The sequence below is a fragment of the Engystomops pustulosus genome, chromosome 2 (assembly GCF_040894005.1).
Source record: "Engystomops pustulosus chromosome 2, aEngPut4.maternal, whole genome shotgun sequence".
NCBI classification, from domain to species: domain Eukaryota; kingdom Metazoa; phylum Chordata; class Amphibia; order Anura; family Leptodactylidae; genus Engystomops; species Engystomops pustulosus.
Window position 1 is genome coordinate 102,410,991 of NC_092412.1, and position 19,570 is coordinate 102,430,560.

The following is a 19,570-nucleotide window of genomic DNA, read 5'->3' on the forward strand; positions in this document are numbered from 1 at the left end:
AGCAAGCATTCAGTCCTCAGCACTGCTACTAGGGGCCTTGTCTGATGGAATAATAAAACACCTACATTGTTATCTCTCCCTAGATACCCTCATCTGTCCCTACACAATTACATAAACAAATAATCCAACACATAGAAGCAGCAATAGCTCTGGATCAAAGGAGATATTTTCAGAAAAACTGAAATATCACATGGTCAGAAGTATTCAGTAGAAGCATATTTTGAGCTAGTACAGCTATGGGACCTCCTAGAAGTTTTTCACATGTGGATTTGGGGATCCTCTGGCATTATTCCTTGCAGATCCTCTCCAGTTCCCTCTTGTTGGATGGTAAATGTTGGTGAAAGCCATTTTCAAGTCTCTCTCGATACTCAATTGGGTTTCGGTCAGGGATCTGGCTGGGCCAGTTAAGAAAGGTCACAGAGTTGTTCTGAAGCCACTGCTTTGTTATTTTAGCTGTGTGCTTATGGTCATTGTCTTGATGGAAGTGTCACCCCACTTGTTGGAGGTCATGTTTCGTTGTGAAGGTGGCCGCTGTAGACGCCTTGAATTTCAACTTTTAAGTAAACCTGTGAACAGGAATGTCATTTTTAGCTGATGACAAGTCCCATGGCTATGCTATGCTGTTTTTAAAAATGTCTTTGTCAGCATTCTGAATAATTTCATTAGCATAAATGTTTGATTCACGTTATCTGGTTCTGTACTAGCAGCATGTGGTTAGTCCCAGTGTTGAGGAGGCGGGGGGGGGGGGGGGGTCAGCTGCAGCCTCTGTTTGCATGTGTGTCCTTATGCATTCCTCCTCTATTCCAAATAATCCCCCTCCCTCCCCTCCCAACTCAATGCACATAAAAAGTAAGTGGGAAGGGGTGAGGGAGCTGGATGTTTGTGAAGGAGAGGAGATTGACACAGGCACAGACAGGCTGTAGCTGCCCCACCTTCCAACTCCGGGATTCACCACATGCTGCCGGCAAGGAGCCAGATAATGTAAAATAAACTGTTATAAACTGCTGAAATGATTCAGAATGCTGAGAAAAGCATTTTTAAAATCAGCATAGAATAGGCTATTGGAACCTGTTAGCAGCTATAATCACATTCCTGATGACAGGTTCCCTTTAACTACATACTTTCAAACAGTTTCTGATTTTCCAGGATAGTTAAGAAAATTAAGAGACATATCTAGCAAATGTAGTTTGTCATAAACTTAAAAAAAAGTTAAGTTCTTGTGTAGGCCTTGCTTAAAAGTGTGTATTCCTGAGAAGGGTGGGGGGAATCCTGAAAAACATAATGGGCGCCAATGCAAGTGTAAAAAAAAAAAAGAAAACTTACCCTGCTTTGGCTCCCAAATCCAGTGTTGCTTCCAATGTCTGTTTAACATCTCTACCATAAGGACTATAAGTGCCAGTAGTCACTTGGAAAGTATGTCAGTATTATCTAGGTAATGGAGGCAGAATATATTATTGAACCAGTAGCTATAGTATCCAGAATGTTTATTGTTTTACACCTATAGGAAAAAAAACTGTACTTATTGAAACATGACTATTAGGGTGGCAACTTAATACAATCAATTTGAAGCTTACCTTCTGGAAAGCTCTGCACGTTTCTGACATTTGTTTAATGTCTTGTGTATCAAGAAATGATAAGATACGTATCTTGAGGCTATCAGGTATCCGAACAATTAAATCAAATTGTCCTCTGCATAAATTTACTACATATTCCATTGTGTCCTTGCCAAAAATCTTTTCTAATGGCCCTAGATTGTTAGAAAAAACAACACTTAATAATTTAACATGAAAGTGATACAAGGAAAATCATTTTTTTCAGAGAAAGAAGTTCTCTGTTCTTAAATAATTAAACATTGATATGCAACATTTAAAGTTTACCCTCATCCTGACCCACAAAGGTTAAGTAATATGCTAATTACTTTTCCAGGGTTGAAAAAAGGAAATCTAAAACTCTATTGCTACCCTCTACATCAATGCAAAACATTTATGAAGACTCATGACATGACATGGAATAAGAGCCAAACCAATTAATCTTCCAGATATTCTGCTCTAGACAGCACTATAGCAGTAGTACATGCAGTCACCGGGTTACGTACAAGATAGGTTCTGTAGGTTTGTTCTTAAGTTGAATTTGTATGTAAGTCGAAATTGTATATTTTATAATTGTAACCCCGGCCAGAATTTATTTGGTCTCTGTGACAATTGGATTTTAACCCCTTAACAACCACCCTATCGGCTTTTTATGGCGGTCATTAAGGGTACTTCTTCTGATGCACTGTCTTTCTGCAGCGGCGCGTCAGAAGAAGATTTCGGGACATCGGGTCCTGCAAGTGCTGTGTCGGGCACTCACACCTGGGATCGGAATAACTCCTTACACACTGCGTGTTTAACCCCTTACACACTACGGTCAAGCATGACCGTGGCATGTAAGTTTGTCCCCCGTGGATCAGACCCTTCCTCTCCACCCCGTTTTCCACCTCCTGGCAGGACCCATCTGTAAGTAACTGAGCATGCACAATAAGGGCTTGAACAAGCGATCAGATGAACACTTGTTCAAGCCCAAGAGTGGAAAAGTTAAAAAATGTAAAAAAAACCCATTAAAAATATTTTTTGATTAAATAAATAAAATAAAATTCCCATAATCCCCCCTAGTTACATATAAAATGTAAACAAATGTATATAAAACACAAAAAACATACATATTTGGAAAATGTAAAATAAAAACACAAAAAACTTTCGTTAATATACAATTTTTTATCAAATACCATCACTAAAAAGTGAACAAAAAAGTTATGCGCTTTAATATGATACGACTGAAAAGAACAACTCTTTTCGCAAAAAATAAGCCCTCAACCAGATCTGACGACAGAAAAATACCGAAGTTATGCCCATGAAAATTGTCAATGCGATTTTCTCCAATATTGGTTTTGCTCAGCGCCGCGGGAGTGCTAAAAGTCCAAAATAAAAATTGATGATTTTGTTTGTGCCCCCTTGAAATAAAATCTCATGAATAAGCTTTAGACCCCCCCCCCATATAAATATGTAATTTTATATGTTATGTGCTATGATTAAATACATTTTTAAAGAAAAAACTATAGACCCCCAAAATGAATTATCTTTACAAGTGTGTCTCACCTCGCAAATAATAAGCCCTCATATGTTCACATAAAATTTTACAGCCTGTACATTGTGACAATACAAATCTTCTGTGAATGGCGCTGCTTTCATTCTATGACTGGCTTTGTGCCCATACAGCAGTTTACCACCACATATGGGGTATCAGTACACTCAGGAGAAATTGGGCCTGAATTTTGGCCTAAATGAATGTATTTTCCCAAAAAATTCAAAAGTTTATAAATCACACATCCATTTTGTTTTAACCCATGTGAAACACTTCTAGGGTATAATTTAGGCCTTTCAAAGTCACTTAAAAGCTGAGTTGTCCCTCAAACTGTAAGTTTTGGCGATTTTCATGAAAATTAGAAAAATCACACCTAAAGTTCTAAGCCTCATAACATCCTAGAAAAATGAGAGGACGCATAACATATCATAGCATAACAGACATTCTAGAAATGTTAGCTTTTTGGGTAGTTTTACTTCCTGTCTGGAGTGCAGAACATTTCAAACTTTGAAAATGAAGAATTTTTACAAAATTTTGCCAAATTTTTATTTTTTTTCAGAATGAAATGCAAAACTTATCATTTAAATTTTACAACTAACATGAAGTACAATGTGTCACGAGAAAACAATCTCAAAATCACGTGGATATGTGAAAGCTTTCCGAAGTTATAGCTACTTATTGTGACACAATCAGATTCTAAAAATTGAGTTTGGTCACTAAGCTGAAAACAACCATAGGTGATAAGGGGTTAAGAATGTTGGGTTGTCATAAGAACCAGGATTAACATGAATATTAATAATAATGAAAATGTTATTAGCCTCAGAATTTGGCAAAATCGCAAATCCTTTTTTTGTACAAAGATTTAAATTTTTTTTTTTAAATCTATTAAAACCTATACATAAATTTGGTGATCGAATCCACCCAAAAATAAAGAGGAAGTGTCATTTGGAGCACAGAATGAAAGCCGTAAAAAGAGAGCCCACAAGAAAACGCCACAAATGTGTTTTTTTTGTCAGTTTCACCACACTTGGAATTTTTTTACAGCTTTCCAGTACATTACATGGAATATTAACCACTTCGCAACCGACCGCCGTGTATTCACGACGGCGGTCGGGTCGCGCTGTATGGAGAGGGCTCTCGGGCTGAGCCCTCTCCATAGCTGTGCTAGCACCGATCGCGGGTGTTTTCACAGCGATGGCTGCCGGCAAAGCTGCCCGCAGCCTCAAAAAGATAGAGGCGCATGGGGCGCCGCCATCTTACCTGGGATCGCCGCTCCCTGTGACGTCCCTGTGACGTCATCCATGGTAGCCTCGGGTCTTCCGAAGACCCGAGGCTATTTCGTTTTAACCCATTCATTACAATGTGCTGATAGCACATTGTAATGAATGAGGAGGAAAATCCCCATATACTGCCATTCAGTAGTATGGCAGTATATGATAGGATCGATCAGACAACCTAGGGTTAAAGTACCCTAGGGAGTCTAAAAAATAGTAAAAATAAAAAAAAGTTAAAAAAAAAATTATAATAAAAAAACCTAAATTTCAAATCACCCCCCTTTCCCTAGAACTGACATAAATAAACAGTAAAAATCATATAGGTGATCACATTAGGTATCGACGCGTCCGAAAATGCCCGATCTATCAAAATATGATAACGGTTTTTCAATGCGTTTAACCCCGTAACGGAAAATAGCGCCCCAAAGTCGAAAATGGCACTTTTTTGCCATTTTGAAAAATGTAAAAAAATCTATAAAAAGTTATCAAAATATCGTACAGTCCTAAAAATGATATCATTAAAAATATTATCACATTTCGCAAAAAATGACACCACCCACAGCTCCGTACACCAAAGTATAAAAAAGTTATTAGCGCCAGAAGATGGCAAAATCAAAAAAATAATTTTTGTACAGGAGGTTTCAATTTTTGTAAATGTATGAAAAAATTATAAAACCTATACAAATTTGGTATCCCCTTAATCATACCGACCCAAAGAATAAAGTAGACATGTCATTTGGGGCGCTCAGTGAAAGACGTAATATCCAAGCCCACATGAAAATGGCGCAAATGCGGTTTTTCACCATTCTCACTGCATTTGGAATTTTTTTCCCGCTCCCGAGTACACGGCATGGAATATTTAATACCATCACTATGAAGTGCAATTTGTTACGCAGAAAACAAGCCGTCACACAGCTCTTTACGTGTAAAAATAAAAAAGTTATAGATTTTTGAAGGTGGGAAGTGAAAAATGGACATGAAAAAACAGGAAAGGGCCCGGCCCTTAACCGTTTAAATGGCGCCACTAAAAAGTACAATTTGTCCCACCGATAACAATAAAAAAAAAAAAGTTATTGCTTCTGCAATGAGGGGAGTAAAACGCAAAAACTACAAAGGGCTGAGTCCTGTAAGGGTTAAATAGGTTCCCTGTCTGTCTGTTAGTTGAATTTAGGTCCAGTTTGAAAAATTATCTACATTTAGCAGTTGGGATCTCACTACTATGTATGCAGATACAGGCAGTCCCCGGGTTACGTACAAGATAGGTTCTGTAGGTTTGTTCTTAAGTTGAATTTGTATGTAAGTCGGAACTGTATATTTTATGATTGTAATCCCATCCACAATTTTTTTGGTCTCTGTGACAATTAGATTTTAAAAATGTTGGGTTGTCATAAGAACCAGGATTAACAATAAAGCTTAATTACACACACCTTTGGTAACAGTTTCCGCTGTTCATTGTAGCCTGGGGCTAAAGTACAGTAAATTATCAACATCCAGAGGTCCGTTTGTAACTAGGGGTCGTCTGTACGTCGGGTGTTCTTAAGTAGGGGACCACCTCTACATTGTTTCTTATCTGTATACTGTTGGGGGCAGATTTGGCTAGTTTAGAGGCCATGAATTTGGGTCATTCTCCTTATAGAGACTGATTTTGCCGGCCAACTTTATATATGTACCAAGTCTTAAAGGCTATGCATGCTCCACTTCACAATATGAAACTTATTCGCATATTTCTTACTTGCCAAGACATTCTCTTTATCATCCCATGTCATATCACAATGATTTCTGAAAGTTGGGCATTTGTTTATATGAGCTGCTTTATTTAAAGTAGGACTGGAAGCATTTTCCTTTTCGTACAGTGGAAATGTATTTACAGGTTGTATACCCAAAATTCTCAGCAGATCATACATAGCACTTAAAGGGCTATTTACCACACACATATCTACATCCACTTTACACAACAGATGCTAGTCCCACGATCTTGAAATCAAAGTTCAGACAACCTTCCTGTGACCATGATAAATGGACAATAGCTCAAGAATGTTTGGCTAATCTCCATTAAGGTCTATTGGAGCTTTAAAGGGAGCCTGGGGCTTAAACCAACCCATACTAACTAAAGATATATTTCAAAACTGCTATTATACAGCAGTACAACTATCCCTATATTGTTATCCCCCAATTTATTTGTAAAGTTGACTCACTATCTATGAAAATTACCCTATGTGAGTCCAATCAACACCCTTATTCACAATTCCCTTAGGAATTCTCTTCAGCCAGTCACATGAATGACATAGCCGAGCTACAACTTAACTACATGAAGAATATGAATATGTATAGACAGTGAGTCAAATTTAAAAATAGACTGTGGAACTTTTCAGGTATGGTGAAGAACAATATAGGGATAGTTGTACTTCTGATATGATTGGTAGTTGTACTTATTGATATGCATGAGGAACAAGGGTAAACACAGCCGTTTCAGTCCCACAAATGAGCAACTGTAAAATAATTGTTGGTGTTGACCTGGGTTCCAAACTCCACAGATCTTGATCATCTGCGGGACATGTAGGAAAATAAATCCTAGAGACTGAACCTAGAAACTTGCCAGATTTAAATGATCACTAACATGTCCATAAAATCTGCATAAAGTATTTGTACAAGTAGCTAAAAGAAACTTTGTCATATATATCATCAGATAAGAGTGCTTCCCTGTCGCATAGATCAGACCTTCTGGAAAATTAAAATTGCAAGTCAAAGAATAATAAGAAATAGTGTTCTTCCTATCCTACACAAACTGAATTACTGATTTCTGCTAAATGTATTGAAAGGTTAGATATGCTTTAAAGCAGGGGTCGGGAACCTATGGCTCGCGAGCCAGATATGGCTCTTTTGATGGCCGCATCTGGCTCGCAGCCAGGGCTCCTATCCAGGGGCATTACTACAGCCGTGGCATCTGCTACGCTGACTGTCAAGACCAGGGGCCCTTACCTGGCTCCTGTTGTGCCCCTGGCTGTAGTAATGCCCCTGGATGTAATCGGCAGAGCAGCGCAGGGTCCGCGGGGTTAATTCTGGGGCGGCACCTCCGTCTCCTTCCCTGCAGCAGTCTCCTCCGTGTGTGAGAGAGGGAGGGGAGGAGACTGTCTGCCTGCAGCCAATCCCAGCGCTGGATGTAGCAGCGCGGGAGATTCAGACAGAGGAGACCAGAGCTGCATACTGAGGAGACATGCAGCACCTGAGGAGAAGGAGTCAGCAGCCGGGATCAGCCACAGATAAGTGCTCCCTCCCCCCCAGTGTCTCCTCACACTCTGCACTAACCCCTTAGTGTCCTGTGTGCTGGAGCAGCTATGTGTCCCTTACAGACCCCTCTGCATCATCCCCTCATATCTTCCCCCACCACTGCATTTCTACATTAATGTGAGGTTCTGCAGCAGCTGAGATACAAAATAGCTAGGACCTAAGACAAAATTGTGGTGCACGTCAGTAATAAATGTGGCGCATGGTCCGGCTTAGCAGTAACAACAGTCTAGCAGTCTTGTGTGTATAATAATGTTCCGCGGGGGGTGGCGTGTGTATAATAATGTTCTGCGGGGGGTGGCGTGTGTATAATAATGTTCTGCGGGGGGTGGCGTGTGTATAATAATGTTCTGCGGGGGGTGGCGTGTGTATTATAATGTTCTGCGGGGGGTGGCGTGTGTATTATAATGTTCTGCGGGGGGTGGCGTGTGTATAATAATGTTCTGCGGGGGGGTGGCGTGTGTATAATAATGTTCTGCGGGGGGTGGCGTGTGTATTATAATGTTCTGCGGCGGGTGGCGTGTGTATAATGTTCTGCGGCGGGTGGCGTGTGTATAATAATGTTCTGCGGGGGGTGGCGTGTGTATAATAATGTTCTGCGGGGGGTGGCGTGTGTATTATAATGTTCTGCTGGGGGGTGGCGTGTGTATAATAATGTTCTGCGGCGGGTGGCGTGTGTATAATAATGTTCTGCGGGGGTGGCGTGTGTATAATAATGTTCTGCGGCGGGTGGCGTGTGTATAATAATGTTCTGCGGGGGGTGGCGTGTGTATTATAATGTTCTGCTGGGGGGTGGCGTGTGTATAATAATGTTCTGCGGGGGGTGGCGTGTGTATTATAATGTTCTGCGGGGGGTGGCGTGTGTATTATAATGTTCTGCGGGGGGTGGCGTGTGTATTATAATGTTCTGCGGGGGGTGGCGTGTGTATAATAATGTTCTGCGGGGGTGGCGTGTGTATTATAATGTTCTGCGGGGGTGGCGTGTGTATAATAATGTTCTGCGGGGGTGGCGTGTGTATTATAATGTTCTGCTGGGGGGTGGCGTGTGTATAATAATGTTCTGCGGGGGGTGGCGTGTGTATAATAATGTTCTGCAGGGGGGGGGCGTGTGTATAATAATGTTCTGCAGGGGGGGGGGCGTGTGTATTATAATGTTCTGCGGCGGGTGGCGTGATCCCCGACAAAAATGCGGCCGCGGGACCCTCAGTAAATAAGCCCCATTGTACGGCTCTCGCAGAATTATATTTTAAAATATGTGGCGCTTATGGCTCTCTCAGCCAAAAAGATTCCTGACCCCTGCTTTAAAGGATAGATCTGCACTGGTGTGAAGAGGGGCCTTCACAATGTTGGTTTTAATCATATATATATATATATATATATATATATATATATATATATATATATATATACACACACACACATATATATATATGGCCAATAGCTGTATTGTTGTCATTTCCTAAACAGGGATTGAGATTTACTGTAACTGCACATTCAGGGAACCAACCAAGCAACCAAGCAATGCCCAGGCTTGCCTGAGGATTTTGTTTGCCATTAGTATGAGGTTAGGACATTTGGATACAATAGACAAGAAGAACATATTTTCTTAAATAAACAAGGTATGACAACTCTTGAAGCCATTAATATTATTCAATATAGTGCAGGGGGGTATGAATACATGGGAAGACATTTGAGTAACTGATGTTGTAATTTTGTGCTTTAATTGTTGCACTATGGTAACAGATACACTAGAGATATATGGCTAACGTAATACATCAAAGTATATGATTCACTTGTCAAATGTTTATTGAAAGTTTGTTTTGCTTGGCACTTTAATAACGCCTTAAATAAAGTCAAAGGCTGAACAAAACAACTTGCATCCGACTAGTAGATACAAGCCATCATCTTCCAAAATTTTCCACACTGTTATATGAGTTGTCAACTATGTACACTTCCCTCCTATCTCCATGGTGGGGGTAATCACTTAGGTTCAAACTGCTGGGTCCCCAGAGACCACTAGTATGGGGTCCAGTAACTGCTCTCATATGGACTCTTTTCCAAGGGATCTCCATTAAAAGCGAATAGGTCGACCATGCACAGCAGTACTCCATTTATTTGTGACACTCAGGGGTGTTCTTAAAACAATAAAGATCTTTTTTTCTTAAATATTTTTTTTTGAATTTTTCAAAAAACTTTACAATACAACAAATACCGGGCTTGCAGGCCCATAAGACAACATTGAAGACACATCGTATGATTTCTTATGTCTTAAATCAAGATATTACACATTCCTAAGTTTATCGAAATGTTGATTGCAGCCAATATTTAACAAAGCTTAAATGAAAAGATCGCCCTCCTCTTTCGTTCTAACCAATACCCCATAACCCTAAGGACCCTTTCAGCTGTTCCAGTAGATACCACCGTGTTAAAGTGAAAGGACGAAAAATGTATTCCCTTTCAGTAGCAGTATAGAATTTCAGTATGAACCCTCTTCACTTCTTAAACAGCTTAGCTGTCAATTTTGATTTCCCCCTCTCCGCCTCCAATCTTTCCAGCTGAAATAGCTTCTTCATCTGCACCACAACGTCACTCCTAGTCGGCATTTGTGGCTCAAGCCATCTTTGAAGTAAACACCTCTTTGTGACCAAGCTAACTGTGTGAAAAAGCCTTGGCAGCCCTCCCCCTTGTGGAAGTGTTTCGTCCTCTTGTGTTTGATCATAATGAAATAGATATGTCACAGGATCCCTTTAAATTGGACAACCCCATATTTCTGTCCCTATTCGTTCCACCTCTTCCCAAAAAGCCATGAAAAAGATCAGATGCTGGCGACTGGCATTCGGGACAGGCCGTTAATCGATCTGGGAATCTCGGAGAGGGTGGAAGATTAAATGCATAAATGGCTCTATGTTGTATCCTAAATTGGGTGTCTCTCCATACCTCATTCAAGACATTGGGGTAGATTTACTTACCCGGTCCATTCACGATCCAGCGGCGCATTCTCTGCGGTGGATTCGGGTCCGGCCGGGATTTATTAAGGTAGTTCCTCCGCCGTCCACCAGGTGGCGCTGCTGCGCTGAAAAGCATCGGAACGCGCTGGAGTTCACCGGCTCGGGCTGAGTGAAGGTAAGTGCAAGCTCCGCAACAGATTTTTTGTTTTAAATGCGGCGGTTTTTCCGAATCCGTCGGGTTTTCGTTCGGCCACGCCCCCGATTTCCGTTGCGTGCATGCCAGCACCGATGCGCCACAATCCGATCACGTGCGGCAAAATCCCAGGGCAACTCAGGGGAAATCGGCGCAAATCGGAAATATACGGGTAACACACCGGGAAAACGCGAATCGGCCCCTTAGTAAATGACCCCCATTATCTCTAACCGATTTGCAGCCCTTTAAAATTTTTTCAGCTATATTTGAGTCGTCCAATTGTGTTGCCCATCCCCCATTTCTACCCTGTGGTACATGTAGTAACGTCCATAAGTCACAACTTTAAAACATGTATCGCTCCTTCTTTTCTCCTGAGTGTGTACACTGGTCTATCGTTAGGAGTCTCTCACCCTCCTTCTAGTCAACATTCAATAATTGCATGCTAGACCACAGTAAATTCTTTTGCAGAACAACTTTATCGTTCAATAGCTTATATACAAGTACATTTGGCATAAGTACTTCACCCCTCTTCGGTTGTAGTATGCCGTAGTGGTATTGCACAGTCCACACTCAATCTTCTATGGCTCCACTGAGACAACGAGCGCCAGGTGAGTCCTGTGACGTTTCGGAGGGGAGGAAGGAGGGTTCCCCTCCGAAACGTCACAGGACTCACCTGGCGCTCGTTGTCTCAGTGGAGCCATAGAAGATTGAGTGTGGACTGTGCAATACCACTACGGCATACTACAACCGAAGAGGGGTGAAGTACTTATGCCAAATGTACTTGTATATAAGCTATTGAACGATAAAGTTGTTCTGCAAAAGAATTTACTGTGGTCTAGCATGCAATTATTGAATGGTAACGTCCATAAGTCCCATGGGGATTAGAAGGCAGATTCCAGCTCAAAGTCCGAGAAGTAGCTAGAGCCTTTAAGCCAATTGGTCACATGTCTGAATATGCACGCAAGATTATAGTTACATACGTCAGGTAGGTTCATCCCTCCCTCATCTTTCCACGCCATCAGCTTTTGTGCTCTGATCCGGGGCCTCCTCCCTTTCCATAAGAAATGTGATAGTGCCTTGTTAAGTGAGCTCATGTCTCTATGTTTCAGTAGTATCGGCAGGGTCTGCATCGGATACATTACTTTTGAAATGCTCATCATTTTGATAAGCTGATTTCGTCCCAGCAGGGAGAGAGGGAGATCATGCCATTGTTGCAATTCCCTGACGATTTTCTGAAATAGTGGAGTATAATTAAGATGGTAAAGGGATTCTGTGTTCCTACCTATTTTGATCCCCAGATACCGTATCCATGACTGTGCCACCGGAATACTAATTCTGGCACTGGGGTTCCCGTATAGAGATGCTAAATAATTGCAAAAAGGACCTTCAAATCCCATGTGGTGCAACACCTGCCTTAGCCACCCCCAACGTACATTATCAAAAGCCTTTTCGGCATCCTCGGTGACCAAAGCAGGGGCCACAGCCCCAGGGGGTAAATGTGAGCTTGCATCTGTTGCCAACAGAACTCGCCTTACATTTGTCACAGCTGAACGACCCACCGTGAAGCCTACTTGGAGTGGAGAGACAAGAGACGGTATTATCGCCGCCAAACGGTTTGCCAAGATTTTAGAGAGGATTTTAACGTCGACATCCATCAGCAAGATAGGTCTGTACGAGCTAGGATACTCCGGGTCTTTACCCTCTTTGAGGAGCAACTTAATATATGCCGGGTTCATGTGAGTAGACATAGGGGAGCCCTCCATTAATTTGGAGAACAGACTAGCCAAAGTAGGGGCAACATGCTTGTGTACCACCTTGTAGAATTCCCCCATATGGCCATCCGGCCCAGGTGCCTTGCCACTAGGAAGGGCCTTTATCATCCTTTGTATCTCCTCTGCAGTAATCAGAGCATTGAGAGTTTGCACCTAGGTCTGTGACAAACGGGGAGATTCTTTATATAGATTTTCAACAATAAAGATCATTTTAACCCCTTACTTTACAATGTTACTCAGTTTTAGCTCCTATCAATCCTTAGGCTGCTCAGCGCAAAATCCCAGGGTGTGGGTGAGGACTTTTTAGCAGACACATTATCATCCATCTAGTTCTGTGGGTGACAATGTGGTTACATTATCAGGGTACAGGGTTTATATGCACTTTCATCTGGCTTCTGACATTGTCCTAACACACTGACACATAGAAGGAGAGATGAGATGCATGAGATTTTTATTACAAAGAGGCTGACAGACAGAAGCTGCCAGACTTTTACATTGTTACATTGTGAGCCCTGCTAAATCTCACAGATATGCGCCTGCCTCCCCCTTCTCCTGGATCATGTATCTCCTTGTAGCTTGTAGTTTGCAGCCTCTCTGTCTTCTTACGACGTCCTGGCTGGGTGAGTAGCACTTCTGCCTTGCAGCACTGGGGTCCTGGGTTCGAATCCCACCCAGGTCAACATCTGCAAAGAGTTTGTATGTTCTCTCCTTGTTTGCGTGGGCTTCCTCCGGGTACTCCGGTTTCTTCCCACACTCCAAAAACATACTGTTAGGTTGTCATGCTTTGTGCAGCGCTGCATAATCTGTGTGCGCTATATAAATAAAGGAATTATTATTATTAATGTATGTGTCTCTGAGGTCCGTGAGGAGGAGGGGGGGGGGGCAACAGGCTCAGAGCAGAAAAAGACATAAGTCTCATCTGCACAATCTCACACAGAAATCCAGGATGGCGAGCACCTGACCCTAAGTCAGACGATACAGGGTTGTGTCTAGAGACAACTGAAATTGTGTACACCAGGACCAGGATAGAGACAGGTTGGCCTTGAAATGGACTTGGAGTGAAATGCTGTATTTTTGTAAATAACAGTGAATTAGAGAATGTGTTATTTTGTTTTCCTGAGTACATATAAGAAACCTGTCTTCGTGGCAATACCCCTTTAAGGTTCCCCATTAATCCGAGCATTATCTGCTTTCCTTTGGATGGTGGATAAGAACACATAGTGGTACAGATTATTTAATGTATTCTGTATGATGCTGTCTTTCAAATTTATTAATGCAGTAGTAACCCGCATATGATGTATTATTTCAAAGTTGAGGTCCATCAGGTTTGTGATAAGTCTCCTGGTACATTACAAATTGGGTCTATGCAAAAAGTGATAGGCACACTTTAGCACAAGTGATTGTTCCCAAAAGAACTATATTGAACCAAGAGAGAGCAAAATGCAAGATTCTTTTTACTGATCTATTTCCCATCACCGAGACCCCCACCGATCATCAAGTTATAGGATCCACAGGGATCCTGTGGATAGGGCCTATTTTGTTTTGTGGAAAAACCCCTTTATTGTGTATGCACACAGTACAACCTTATCCTAAACAATATAATCCAATAATATGTGTGTCATTTCCCTTTAGGTTATCTGCTAAGATCAAGATCTATTTAGTAATGTTGTTTAATGCCTCTTTTATACAAGCAGAAAATTTTTAATGTGTACCAATAGTGTTCAATTGAGATAACCAAAGATAACCAAATGATAACCAACATCTTTGCAAATTATATGGAGGAAATGGAGTTCAAATGAGGATTTTGATACATTTAATATCCACTTTAAACTTACTTTGCATCATTGTTTCTTGTAAAAATTCATTGTGTGTTTTCTTTACTTCCCGCGGTAGAATTTTCCTGTGCTCGGCTCGGGCAGAAATTTTCCAAGATCGTAATGTAACCTAGGCAAGACAGGAACTATATTAAATTTTATTTGTACAATATACAGGCGGTCCCCTTCTTAAGAACACCTGACTTACAGACGGCCCCTAGTTACAAACAGACCTCTGGATGTTGGTAATTTACTGTACTTTAGCCTTAGGCTACAATAAACAACTATAACAGTTATCAAATGTGTCTGTAATTAAGCTTTATTGTTAATCCTGGTTCTTATGACAACCCAACATTTTTAAAATCTAATTGTAACAGAGACCAAAAAAATTGTGGATGGGATTACAATCATAAAATATACAGTTCCGACTTACATACAAATTCAACTTAAGAACAAACCTACAGAACCTATCTTGTACGTAACCCGGGGACTGCCTGTATCTGCATACATAGTAGTGAGATCCCAACTGCTAAATATAGATAATTTTTCAAACTGGACCTAAATTCAACTAACAAACAGACAGGGAGCCTATTTAACCCTTACAGGACTCAGCCCTTTGTAGTTTTTGCGTTTATGTTTTTTACTCCCCTCATTGCAGAAGCAATAACTTTTTTATTTTTATTGTTATCGGTGGGACAAATTGTACTTTTTAGTGGCGCCATTTAATATTCCATGTAATGTACTGGAAAGCTGGAAAAAAATTCCAAGTGTGGTGAAACCTACAAAAAAACACATTTGTGGCGTTTTCTTGTGGGCTCTCTTTTTACGGCTTTAATTCTGTGCTCCAAATGACACTTCCTCTTTATTTTTGGGTTTATGTATAGGTTTTAGTAGATTTAAAAAAAGAATTTAAATCTTTGTACAAAAAAAGTATTTGCCATTTTGCCAAATTCTGAGGCCAATAACATTTTCACACTTTAGTGTTCAAACCTATGCAAGGTGTCATTTTTTGTGGTAACTGCTGGAATTTTAACTTACCGTATATCAATTTGGGACCTACATGACTGTTTGATCATTTTTTACTCATACAGGCAGTTGCCAGGTTACAAAGAGGATAAGTTCTGTAGGTTTGTTCTTAAGTTGAATTTGTAAATAAGTCAGAACTGTATATTTTATAATTGTAACGCAAGACAAATATTTTTGGTCTTTTTGACACTTGGATTTTAAAAATCTTGGAATGTCATAAGAACCAGGATTAACAATAAATCTTCATTACAGACACCTTTAATAACTTTTATATCTGTTTATTGTAACCCAGGGCTAAAGCACAGTAAATTACCAATTACTAGAGGTCCGTTTGTAACTAGGGGTCGTCTGTAAGTCGGGTGTTCTTTAGTAGGGGACTATCTGTATATTCATGGATCGAAAAATGGCAAAAAAGTGGCAATTCTGACATTTGGGCACTATTTTCCGTTACGGTGTTCATGGCCAGGAATAATTTTTTTAAATATTTTGATACGCAGAATATTAGGCATTTTGGGACGCAGTTTATTACAGTTTATTTTTATAAGTGTTCTAGAGAAAGGAGGATGATTGAAACTTTTACTTTTTTTTAAACTATTATTTCATACTACAGTATTGTAGTATATTGCAATTTTACTGATGATCTCCAATAGCCTGTGAATTACTATCATTATACATGGCAAGACTATGAGTCTCTATGAGACTGTAGTCTGCCGTGGAAACCTCCTAGCTCCTAGCACTACCCCAGATGAAGCAGTGTTAAACTATCTTGGTCCGATATTCCGAGGGTATGACACTGCAGTGTTTGCTAGCTTTATCAGAGGGTTTAACACTGCTACATCTGGGGTAGCTCCTAGTGGGTTTTTTTTTAGGGTGACAGGTGCAAGCAGTTTGCAACTAAAAGAACATGCAAAATTTTCTATTAAGTAAGCTTTATCATTTGTATTACACCTACCCATGTGCAGCTGACATAAAGTTAAGTTGCATTCTTTTTTATATTGCCTCTACCACTTTCTGTATTTATTTTTTTAATTATACAATAATACAAAACACCAAAACATAAGACATAATAACGTGTAAAAAAGATTCATGGCTATACACAGCCTATACACAGAAATCTAAACCATAGCTACCACTGCCTGGGGTGGACAAAGAAGAATTAGGGTATGGCTACAAACTTTTTATAGGAAATGCTAGTGGGGCTATTCTCCCACATTTGCCATCTTCTTTTTTAAAAAGAGCACATTCTTATAAAACATAAATTATAGACCTCTGCTAGTTGGACACTGGTACAATGAACTTACAAATTAAACGTACCTCATTCTTTGTGATGACAAGATGGTGGTAATCTTTACTTGGAGAAGGGGCCTGTCTCTGAATTTCAAACAATGTATCCCGCAGAAGGGATGTCATTGTAAATATGAGCAATGTCCCACAAGTTTCTGCTGTTTATAAATCTTGGGTCATCTGTACAAAACTCACTCCTCTTTACGTGGTCTGGCAAATCTGTCTTGATTAGAGAGCATCATATTCTTTCGTTCCACCTTCTGAATGCAAGTGCTAATCTTTTATTCACTAAGCAAACTTGCCTTTGTTTACTGAGTAACCAGCTCAGTTTCTGGCAAGGTGACAGTAAGTGTAGATGGAGCCGATTAATCCATGCAACAATGTAACAGCTTTTACATTTTTTGTAAATGGGCCATTATCCTTAGACATAAAGATTAACAAATTACATAGAGACATAATTGCAAATAAAGGTAAACATATTTCTGTTTTAAATGAATTGTACCATAGGTTGTTTACAACAGATATAACAGGAGCACATGAAAAAAAAATTATGAAAAGTCATGAGTATATGAAAAGATGACAATTGGAATTTTAATAACTATTATGATCAGTAGGTAGTAAATATTTATTTTCCAGGACTATAGGAAAACTGATCATGTATCCTCAAACTGCTTTGTATTGAGCTGCTCCACAACTTCTCCCCAAAGGCCGTTGCAGTCTTCTTGTTGAAAATTAGAGCAGTCACCCAGAGCAGTGGAAAGGTTGTGGGACAGTGTAATGCACTCAAAGTAAAGCAGCGGGATGCTTGCTTTGTGAAGAAGGGCACATGGAAGAGTTGCCTGTATGTACAGGAAGGGATATGGGGGGCTGGCAATGCAATTGCAATGAGGAATGGGATGTTGGCTGTGTGAGGAGAATGGGGGAGCGGTGCAAGCTGTTTACATAGGAGTAGGGCTGGGGAAGCTGTGATTAGAAGAGGACATGGGAGTGCTAGCTTGGTTAATAGGAGGGAGTGTTGACTTTTAAGAAGAAGCAGGGGTATCAGGGGGTGAGTGTTATAACTGGGGGACCTGTTGTTGATGGCTGTGTGAGGATGCTGGAGGACCTGGGAATGCTAGATCTATGAGAGGAAACAGAGGAAGATGGGGGTGTAAGGCTGTTTAAAGGGGTTGTCCAAGTGATATAAAAAATGGAGATCTGGCTGGGAAGGCTGCAGCAAAAATTAACATGTACTTACCTCCTATATCCCTGCCAGCTTCCCGCGCTGCGATCTCTCCATGCCTTGCCCCTTCTTATTTACAGGGGCACAGAAGCTGCACTCAGACCCCCAGTCCGGGTACATTGCTATTTTCTTATATATCTCAGACAACCCCTTTAAGAAGGAAGGAATATTAGGTGTGAAGGCTGTGAGAGAATGTAAGGGACATGGGGGTACAGGTTTAATGAAGAGGGTTTTGAGTATAGATTCAAGGGCTTGGGAGATGGGGGTACAGACCTTGATAAGATTTTGCAAAAATAGAGGCTCTGCACTGTCCATTTAGAGTAGTGGTCCCCAACCTTTATGTATTTGGGGACCAGCTGCATCCAAACATTTATTTCCCAGGGACCGAGTCAGGTAACTCCCCTAACATGGGCCCTGAAAAAAATTATAATATCCCTACTCTTTAAGAAAATGTCCACAGCAGACCCCCCTCACTAATTCAATGTCCACAGCAGAGCCCTCCTCGATCATGCAATGTTGCCAGCAGAGCTCCCCTCGATAATGCAATGTCCCCAGAATAAAGACTATACCACACACTATGAAGTAATCAACCGGCAACACCGCTGCATCATAGTGTGTCTAGGCAGCCAGGGCTCATAGACATGCCTCTGTCTGCTCCAGCAGGAATGGGGCAGAGAAGAAACCGGGGCAGTGAGGAAAAGAGGAGCACCGGAGTTAAGAACCAATTTTTTTAAAGTTTAAGTTCTTTGGCCACAGCCCAGGACTGGATGTTTCAAAGCCCTATCTAGGGCCACGGCCCAGCAGTTGGGTGCCGCTGATTTAGAGGATGTCCTCCATGTCTCCTGCCAAACACATAGAAAAATCAGCACTCAACTCCTGCAGTCCATATACAGTAGAAGATCCATTCACTCTTACTTTTAGACCTGTGATTGGGGCACAGAAAGCCTGGACAACAGATGTTCATATTAAAGGTAACCTGGCAGCAGATTCTACCCTGTTAGTGTATAGGGAATGATTGAAAAGTCTCTTTCCATTTGTGTTTAATCAGAAACCTATCAATGCTAGGCTGAAAATGAAGAACCTGGAGGGGAACTGCCGTGCAGACTCTTCGCCGCTTGACTAGTTGTTAATTTTTCTGTGAAACAAGTCAACATTTCATAGTATAATGAGGAGCTTTTCTTTATTCTTTTATTTCACCTGTTGTTAAATTCTATGAATCTGCTGACAGGTTACTTTAACCTCTTATTTACCAATTTCATAAATTGATCATTGCGTTTTAAGGTGGTATTAGGAAGTGTAATTGCACATGGTAGAATTTATTTAGATTAATTCAAAAGCAATATTTATTGTTCTTTGGGCTGTATTTATGTTACAAGTATTGTTCTAGTGTTGTATTCTGGTGTAGTATTTATGGTATGATTATTATTCTGGCGATGTATTTATGGACAGGTTTGTCCTTAAGTTGAATCTATATGTCAGAACTTAATTGTAACTCCAGACAAAAATTTTTTTGTCACTGTGACAGTTAGATTTTCAAATTTTGTGCTGTCACGGGTACAAGGATTATCAATAAAACTTAATTACAGATACCTTACAGCTGATCATTGCAGTCTGGGACTAAAGCTTCCATGG

At 40.6% G+C, this 19,570-nt stretch overlaps 1 protein-coding gene across 1 annotated transcript in view; it reads right to left on the reverse strand.

The window, feature by feature from the left end:
* LOC140118200 (F-box only protein 36-like) overlaps window positions 1–16,983 on the reverse strand; it is a 22,478-nt gene extending 5,495 nt beyond the window's left edge. The window contains exons 1-3 of the mRNA XM_072135797.1: window positions 16,747–16,983; window positions 14,428–14,536; window positions 1,575–1,747 (exon numbers count right to left, since the gene is read on the reverse strand). Of these exons, the coding sequence (XP_071991898.1) occupies window positions 1,575–1,747; window positions 14,428–14,536; window positions 16,747–16,842 (378 nt within the window). The 5' untranslated portion in view covers window positions 16,843–16,983. The remainder of the gene's footprint in view (window positions 1–1,574; window positions 1,748–14,427; window positions 14,537–16,746) is intronic.
* Window positions 16,984–19,570: the final 2,587 nt, after the last annotated feature.